The 8876-nt window shown below is 45.5% G+C and overlaps 1 protein-coding gene across 1 annotated transcript; it reads left to right on the top strand.

The window, feature by feature from the left end:
* Positions 1-238: 238 nt before the first annotated feature.
* On the top strand, positions 239-8417 carry MNDA (myeloid cell nuclear differentiation antigen). The gene is made up of 4 exons (XM_049634729.1): positions 239-380; positions 3702-4135; positions 5754-5942; positions 8076-8417. Exons 2-4 carry the CDS (start codon positions 3713-3715, stop codon positions 8211-8213), a joined length of 750 nt encoding a protein of 249 aa, XP_049490686.1. The 5' UTR covers positions 239-380; positions 3702-3712; the 3' UTR covers positions 8214-8417.
* Positions 8418-8876: the final 459 nt, after the last annotated feature.

The raw sequence follows: 8876 nt of genomic DNA, 5'->3' as shown, positions 1-8876 counted from the left end.
CAAAATAAAATAAAATAAAATAAAATAAAATAAAATAATGATAATTTAGCTCTTTTCATGGTCACTGAAATGTTTAAGAGAAAGCTTCTCTGACTCACATTCTCTCACTAAGAAAAGACAAAGCTAAAGGCATGGATGGGAGGAGCCTCGGGAAAAGTTTCCCAACACTGGGCGGGCTCCAGGCTTTAGCTCTTCTGTGACGTTTACCAATGGCAATTTCCCAAGTTATCTTGGAAGGATTCCATTTTTTTAGAGCATTTGCAGTTCAGTTTGTGAGAGCTTTGCTGTGATATCTTCCTACTCAAACCAAACCTACATCGATCGCTGTATTTCAGAAGAAAATCTCAATAGCTGGACGACTGTGGCGAGTCGTCAGTGAGGTGAGTCTGGCCAGGACTTCTGTGGGGGACATCTGGGCAGCTCGATGATACCACAAGGTACGGGGGAAGGGTGAGTGTCTGAGCCTTGTGTGTAGCGCGCAGGGGAGCAGGGGAGGGGGGTTGCCATCAGCTGTGTTCTGAAGACTGAAAACCACAGTGGCTCCTTCTAAGCCTTCTCTGCCAGGGGAAGATGCCAGACATCTTTCGTTCCATCTGACTGAGGCCTGAAGGAAGGGAAATGCATGTTGACTGTTGTAGATTCTAAAATTCATGCTGCGGGTGTTTCTAACAGGAGTAACTATTCAGAAGACGGCCTTGGCTTTCTTGCCTGGAAGTTTCGCGGCTGCGGTGGGGGCCGGGGTAGAGGAGACGGGACACAGGACAGGGTGGGGAAAAAGTAGTATGCGATGATACTCAATAGAAAACATGTCTGGATATGTTTCACAAAACCTGGGAACAAACACACACACACACACACACACACACACACACACGGAATAGAGCATCAATCGGGTTCACAAGGGCACTCACAGGGGTACAAGGCACCTTAGCACTTTCCTACCTGTCCTAGTCCCCTGCCACTTCTAGGGGCGGGGCTGCATCTGGGTCCCCCAGGACCCCCTCCGAGCCTCCCTCCAAGGCTCAGGCAAATGGGGTAGTGCAGTTTGTAGAAAAGAGGTGGTTGGAAACAAATCTGGAGCCACACTTTGGAATGCTTGTCCTTCTGTAGAGCCCGGTACTCAAACATGTCGTGTGCTTTTGAGAGAAATGTTATGTTTCAAATATTGGTTTCAGAAATTTCTAAATATTACATCAAGCTTTTACTTAAGCTGAACAGTGATGGTCAACTTTTCTAAGTGTTTTTTTTCCTTGCTTTTTTCAGTAGTTGACACAGGGGAGCACCAACGTATAATCATGATTTTGTCCATTTTTCCCTGTGGTTCTCTCAGCTGTTAACACATATATGAATATACAGTGAGAGAGAGGGGAATGTGTTCGTGTCATAACACTATTCATAATAATGAGGATAATATAAACTAATAATAAATAATATATACCTATAACTATTAGGCAAATATGTAATTAAACTGTTGCATCTGTCTGGAATTGAAAACTTTTATCATTGGGCAGCAAAACTCAGTTCAGATTAGTCTTTGACTTAAGGACCATCTAAAGCTACTTGAAAAGAGGTTAGAGTGGAAGAGAGCCAAAGCATAAGAGACTCTTAAAAACTGAGAACAAACTGAGGGTTGATGGGGGGTGGGAGGGAGGGGAGGGTGGGGGATGGGTATTGAGGAGGGCACCTTTTGGGATGAGCACTGGGTGTTGTATGGAAACCAATTTGACAATAAACTTCATATATTGAAAAATAAATTAAAAAAAATAAAAAAAATAATAAAGCTACTTGAACATTGAAATCTTGTCTTTTAATGGGTTTATCACTTTATGTCCATTCTGTGAAATACTCCATTTTGATTAATTCAGAGCACTTTTCTGGAGTGCTTATTCTATGTTGTCTTGCTGTCTTCTTCACCAACAGGTTTTTTTTTTTTTTTTTTAGTGTTTATTTGCCTTTGAGAGAGAGGGAGGGAGAGAGAGAGAGAGAAAGAGAGAGCGAGCATGAGTGGGGGAGGGGCAGAGAGAGAGGGTGACACAGAATCGGAAGCAGGCTCCAGGCTCTGAGCTGTCAGCACAGAGCCCTACACGGGGCTCGAACTCACAGACTGCGAGATCATGGGATCATGACCTGAGCCCAAGTCGGATGCTCAGCGGACTGAGCCCCCCAGGCGCCCCTCAACAATAGTTTTAAGTTAATGTCTCTGACTCCTCTTTCCAGGCAAGCAGCTCAGTGAACAGATACCATCTCTCCTTCCTCTATTCACCCCACTGTGTTGATCTACTTTCTGTTTTCTTTCTCTTCCGTTGGGGCTTTATTGATTTTTACAACTTTGAAAGACTCAACCGAGGTCTTGTCCTCACTTCCTTTTTAGTCTGCAGCGTGTTTTTATGTTAACCTCCTTTAATGCCTTGGGGAATATTATCTCCAAAAGAGTGCTTGATAGGTATCTTTGTGTTGCTACATCTTCTGACTGTTCATCATGTTGGTCAATATCAGAGATTCACCTATAGGACATCACATTTAAATGCCATTTTCAGTTTGCTACAAAATTCTTGTCTCAAAATTAGTTTTTCCCTTCAATACCTGTTCACAACCTCGCTCTGGGGCCTTTGGGTTCACATATGTTGTGGAATTCAGAATTTGAGTGACCTAGGAAAGGTTACCAAATGCACACACTATCTATCCTGTACTATACTGACGATCTAGGAAGATCTGAGTCCTGTCTCTCAGCTCACATGCAGTCATGTTTATGTAGCAAGACGTATGTGTCCTCACACTAATGTGGATTTTTAAAAAATATATACGTAGGCTCCTGAGACCTCACATCAGATATTTTCCTAATAAGTTTTGTCACCTAACTAACACGCATGCGCGCGCGCGCGCGCGCGCACACACACACACACATCTTTTGGATTCCCTTTTTGGGGGGATTTCCAAACCGCAGATATAGAATTTGGGTAGAATGCTGTACAAACGTACTACAGTGCAGTTTTGCTGTTGAGAATCTGGTTCTGCAACTTTGTTAAGTGATCTGTACTTTTTCTCTGGGAATCAAACTTTCCTGGCTGTTTTAGGTATTTTCCGGGGTCTCAACATTACGTCCTGCCTGACACGGGTTTTTCCTTTACTCTCCTTTTTGGCATTCTTTTGGCCACTCTGAAGATGTTCATGTTACTTTCATTCCAAGAAGTTTATCTCATTATTTCCTCAAATGTTTTCTCCTTTTCATGTTACATGTCAATTTTTTTCTTTTTTACCACTGACAGCATGTGCACATTGGCAGTCTGAGCTGTGCCCAGACATGCCTGACATTCATTTTCTATTTGCTCGTTCTGAATCTGCTCTGTCAAAGAAATATTTGAATCTGTCCCTCATTAGCTCAGGGCAATGCTCTTATCATCCACAGTTCTGTGCATGTCTCGGGCTCAGGATCGTGCTTGAATTCGGAAAGGCTCTTCTGTTCAACTGAGGGTGTTTGGACTCTCATCCCAGTCTGCTGCCTTACACTTTTACTACCTAAGCTCTCAGTTCATTAGCCTTTCCTCTCTGTTAGGCGACTCCTTTCGAGCCTGGCCCCAGCTCCAATGATCTTTGAGGGTTGTTGTGGCCCCAGTGTCATAAGCGAAGTGTCACTCACGAGTAAATGACCTGGTATTCCATGCTCAAACTTCTACCTTTGTTCTCCTATTTCTGTCCAACAGAGAACCCAGCTATGCAAGCCCCAAATCAGGTGGCTCCTAGAAGGCCTACCCTTCAAAAGGACCCCATAACAGTGGTGGTACTGACGGCAACAGATCCAATTGAGTGTGAATTCCCAGGGCAGAGGAAAAAAAAAGTGTTTCTTGCTACGGTGGCTACTTCCAATCAAGTTTTCCAAGTGAAGGTTTTAAACATCAAGCTGAAAAAGGAATTCAAACAAAAGAATGTCATTACCATGTCAGCATACATTCGATACAAAAATGTCCTGGAGATAAACGAAAGGTCGGTTGTGCAGAAAGCTCCTGATGGCCAGACGATTGCGGTCCCAAACGACATCTGGATAAGAGCAAAAACCCCTCCCAAGATCGGAGATCTTTGTCAGGAAGATCCGGATAATCTTCCAACAATCGTGTCTGGATTGTTTCTCCTGCAGAAGGTAATCCCTTCACATTCATTTTCATGTTCTCCATCCACACCTGAAATTAACTGTTTTCGATCGCCAGGTTCTGTGTGCGCTGACTGACACTGGGTGAGCCCAGTTCTCAGGCCTGTCTCTTGACCACGCGTAGGTGGTCAAGAGAGCCACGTGACAGGAAATGGGACTAGTGACCTGGTAGTCTTGTACTCAAGATACCTTCATGCAAGTTCTTTGAAAAAGCGTCACCAGAAATCTTGTCGTGTCCCCGGTCAGGATTATTTTCAGCCTCTGTTATCAGGGCATGAATCAGTATGCATGTGCTTATCTCTGAGCTCCTCCAAAACTGTATAAATCTATCTTTCTCTTTTTTTAAATCTTTGAATAATCCATCAGCCTCCCAAAGATTCATTCTGGTTGGGACACATAATCAGAGTAATAAATATATCGGCTCATGTCCTCCTGAATATGAATACCTTTACCACGTAGGCAAACGACAGACATGGGCAAGGCTGTCTCCTCTAGCTTATTTATTTAACACGTTATTTAAACAGTCTATTGAAGACTAAGGTTTGACATCGCAAGATATGTTGAAAACACGGCAGTCCAACTCCATTATATCCCCCAAAAGGGGGTGCGTGTGTCAGAGAAGTTTACTTGTACGGCACGTCCAAATTCAGGTTACTAGTATGATGTGTTCAGGTCTCCCCAGAATTCACAAACTTTCATGAACTTACCTGGCATCTTGTAGGATTGACTGCTTCAGAATCTTACACATCTCTCTTCTGGGAGAGCCCCTTAAGTCACCTACATTACCCTCCCACTCCGTCTTTAAGAGAAATGCATTTCTGGAGTGGATGAGTTACAGCTTAAGGAAGTGAGACTCTGTCGTTTCTGAACTGCAAGATCCAGGTCAGTGGAGATACGACTTGGAGAAGAGTGAGTTAATGGAGAAGGTTGGAAAAGGAAGTAGGGAGTTACTGGAACCTTACTTGTTCTGTTGGTTCTGTATAATCTACTGAGTCAAAAGTTGCAGTCATGTCCATTCCATTCTGCAGAACGACAGGAGGTAAAGGAGTCCGTGAAAGCCTCAGGTTCCTCTGATTCCAGTGTTTGAAGGAATCAACGCTTCCCTGGTGGTGAAGCAGTAGGAAATAGGAAGAAAATTCACTGTTCTAGGACTGCCAGGTAGAAAATGTCTAGAACAAGGAAGGGGAAACTATCAAAGCAAGATCGTAAGCCGAAAGTTCTTGGAGAAGACCTTGCCGAAGCTGTATGTGTATCTGTTCCTCTAATTGCTTTTTTATGTCTTGTATTCACTGTGTCCCCGGGGTCTTCCTTCAAATATCAACGTGATGATGTCTTCAGACACAGGATGTTGGGGGCGGCTGGGTGGCTCAGTCGGTTAAGCGTCCGACTTCGGCTCAGGTCACCACCTCACGGTTCGTGAGATCGAGCCCGGGTCAGGCGCTGTGCTGACGGCTCAGAGCCCGGAGCCTGCTTCGGATTCTGTGTCTCCCTCTCTCTCTGATCCTCCCTTGCTCGTGCTCTGTCTCTGTCTCTGTCTCTCTCTCAAAAATAAATAATAAAACATTGAACAAAGCCGAAAGAGAAACGGGATGTTCAATTTCTGTTACAGAAAAAAGATAACAGGAAGACAACAGTCTATGTAATACAAGACGATACAGGAACCATGGAGGTCGTGGGGAGTGAAATATGCTACGGCATCGAGTGTGCGGAAGGAGACACAGTCCGACTCTTCTGCTTTTATCTGAAAAAAATTAAGGAGAAGCTAAAACTGACAAGTGGAAAGTACAGCTTCATGGAGGTGAGACCTTGGTAGAACAACATTCGTTTGCCCGGGAGGCAAATCGTTTGGCCTGGGTTTTGAGAGCACCAGACTCCTGTCTTCTTACACACGGGGTGCAGCCGGTGGGAGGAGAACAGAACCATACCTGGCATTCATGTCTAAGTGGAGGAGTTTCAAGAGGCTCTGAGGAAATGACATTCACACAGATCTCAAAAGGATACGATACTTACGTGAAACAAGCAAACATTGGGAGAAATTAGGAAGGCGGGAAAGAAAGGAATTTCTCCCGGTGGCTGAGAGCAAGGCTTTGAATAGGACAGTCGTGCTTTGAGTCCTGGTTCCAGCACTCGCCGCTTGCCTGATGTTGGCAATCTGCCCCGATCGGTCGTCTGAAATGGTCAAAGTCTCTGCCTCACGGGGTGAACGGAAGACCCTGCCTGGCTCAGTGAAAACGTGCATATACGTTATGTCACTGCCTGGCAGAAAAGGGAAATCAAACTGCAGTCGGCAGTATTTTTCTTAGCAAAGAGGACGTTGGAAAGCGCTCTAGGCAGAGGAAGTGATTCAGGCATTTCCTCAAGAGTGTGAGAGACAACATGACTTCTGTACAAGCGAAAAACACAGCAGGTGTCAACACAGTGGGAAGAGGAGGCCAGAAAGGTACACGGAGGAGTCAGCCGAGCAGGTAGTACAGCGTTGTTTCAGAAACCAGTGGAAAAATCCCTGTGAAGATAGGTGTCAACTTGAAAAATTGTTGGGGGACCAGAAGAATGCTTGATCTCTTTGAGATTTTAGCAAAACATATTGCAGTGACTACCTGGACGGATGCGTTAGGGAGAGAGGCGAGGTTCAGGGACAAGGATACCGGAGCAGAAGCGGCAATATTTGTCAGTTAGAGATCTTTCTTAAAGTCATGGGTGTAACGATGCTGCTTGTGAGAAATCTCAAGGTGATAACATGTATATTGATATAATAAGAAAACTTTTTTTAAAAAATTTTTTAATGTTTATTCTTGAGAGAGAGAGACAGAGCATGAGCGGGGGAGAGGCAGAGAGAGAGAGAGAGAGGACACAGAATCCAAAGCAGGCTCAAGGCTCTGAGCTATCAGCACAGAACCTGATGGGGGGCTCAGACCCACGAACTGTGAGATCGTGACCTGAGCCGAAGTCGGACGCTTAACCGACTGAGCCACCCAGGCGGCCCAATAAGAAAACTCTGAGTGCTCCTTGTGTGCTGGGAACTGAAACAGGGATGCAGACACCGTCATTATTCCCATTTCATTGATAGACATACTGATGATCATCATCAGAGAAAGGTAGGCCCTTGCCCTAATTAGCACTGCCTGTCTGTGGTGGACCCGCCATTCCTACACTGGCCCCAGTGCTTGGGTTCCAGTGTCAGATTCGCGGGCGCGCTCACTGAAAAGCCCAGACGCATAAGGGTGAAGCGTTGAGAAGAACTGATTCTTGGGGGTGACATACTTCACACCTGAGAAGGAAAACAAGTGAGCACAGGGGTCAAGGGGAAAACAGAAAGTGTGTCTAATAAGCGTCACAGAGAAGTGTAAGGAGAAAGAGGGTCAACGGAGCTCACACCAGACACTAATGACCCATGGAGCCCCAAGATCTTGAATCACTAACTGTGTCTTAGAGACAAAGGTACCACACTCTGGTGCAGTGCACATCCTGACCCATATGACACCACACTCTTTCCCATGCACATAGGAACATACACACATACTCACAAAGTCCACGTAGGAATTGTGGATGCGCTCATCAACGTTCCTCTCCTCTAGAGCAACTGCACAGAGAAACATACTTACCCGCGGAAGCTTCCCGTCACTTCTGTGCTCCCTGAGGACTCGGCACTCAGCACTGCGGGCACCAGCTCCACCCTTTCTTTCCTGGTTCCTCCGCCCCACCCCGGTGGACACTTAGGCGGGGCACCAGGAAAGATTCGGGCGCCAGGGCATGAGGAGGGAGAAGATGGGCTGGGGGAGATGGGAAACAGAGAATGAGCAGCCTCTGAGACGGGACAGGGGATGCTAGGGAGCAGGAGACAATGGCTGCAGGGGGCTGGGGGTTGGCCACACAGGAGACCCTCTGGTAGACCCTTAGGGTCTCATCGTGTCTTTCTTATCTCTCCTTGAAGGTCGTCAAGAGGAAGGGACGCAAACAGCAACCACGCAGTGTAACTTTCAAGCTGGACATTGCAGTGAAGAACCCTCCTCTGAATCCATCGAGTGGCGTTAATTATGTTGTCAAAGTGGAGAATATCAGTGAAGAATAGTCTCGGTGGAAAGTGGTCCAGCACATTAAGAGCTCCTTCTATCCGCATGATAGATTTCATTACTTCCTTCAAAAAAGCGTTAGATTAACATGTTTTTATGCACTTACCAGACAGATTAGATTTCGCGTCTAACACATTTGTAGGGCAAAAAATAAATAAATAAATAAATAAAATTGGCTTTTTCAAAAGGCATCTTCTGCCAAAGTGCCCGATGTGGTCTCTTTCATCCAGGAGTGAGCTGCATGGGGGCGGTTGACTTGTGCACTGTGAGCCACACAGGATGGGGTACACCGGACCTCACCAATACGGGGGGCTACATTCTGTGACTTCCAGAGGGCCAGGCCCTAACTGGAGTCAGTCTCAGGTTATGTATGTTAGTCCTACAACAATATAAAACTCAGTGAGTCCCCTGCCCTGGGAAAAGGTTTATTCGGTCCACAAAAATAAACCTTTTCTGCAATGAACCCCCCCCCCACCAAAGGGGAGCATTTGTTTCATTGGTGTCTCTGGAGGAAGCACAATTGGGGGTTTATGCAAAGGTACAAATACTCCCAGGAAGGATCCCTACCCTTAGTGCTATGAAATATTTAGTCCCATCCTCTGATTTACTGGTACATCGCATGATTTATTCTTCAACTGCATGTTCCTATTGTCATATCTCAA

This window comes from Panthera uncia, chromosome F1, assembly GCF_023721935.1.
Source record: "Panthera uncia isolate 11264 chromosome F1, Puncia_PCG_1.0, whole genome shotgun sequence".
Lineage (NCBI taxonomy): Eukaryota > Metazoa > Chordata > Mammalia > Carnivora > Felidae > Panthera > Panthera uncia.
This window is presented reverse-complemented; position numbering and strand designations above follow the sequence as displayed.

What these genes read in the sequence shown, in the direction of transcription:
- MNDA (XM_049634729.1), top strand. Translation starts at nt 3,713, where the DNA reads ATGCAAGCCCCAAATCAGGTGGCTCCTAGAAGGCCTACCCTTCAAAAG. An exon ending in GATTGTTTCTCCTGCAGAAG is followed by an intron (nt 4,136 to 5,753) that starts GTAATCCCTTCA and finishes TTTCTGTTACAG; the next exon opens with AAAAAAGATAACAGGAAGAC. An exon ending in GAAAGTACAGCTTCATGGAG is followed by an intron (nt 5,943 to 8,075) that starts GTGAGACCTTGG and finishes CTCTCCTTGAAG; the next exon opens with GTCGTCAAGAGGAAGGGACG.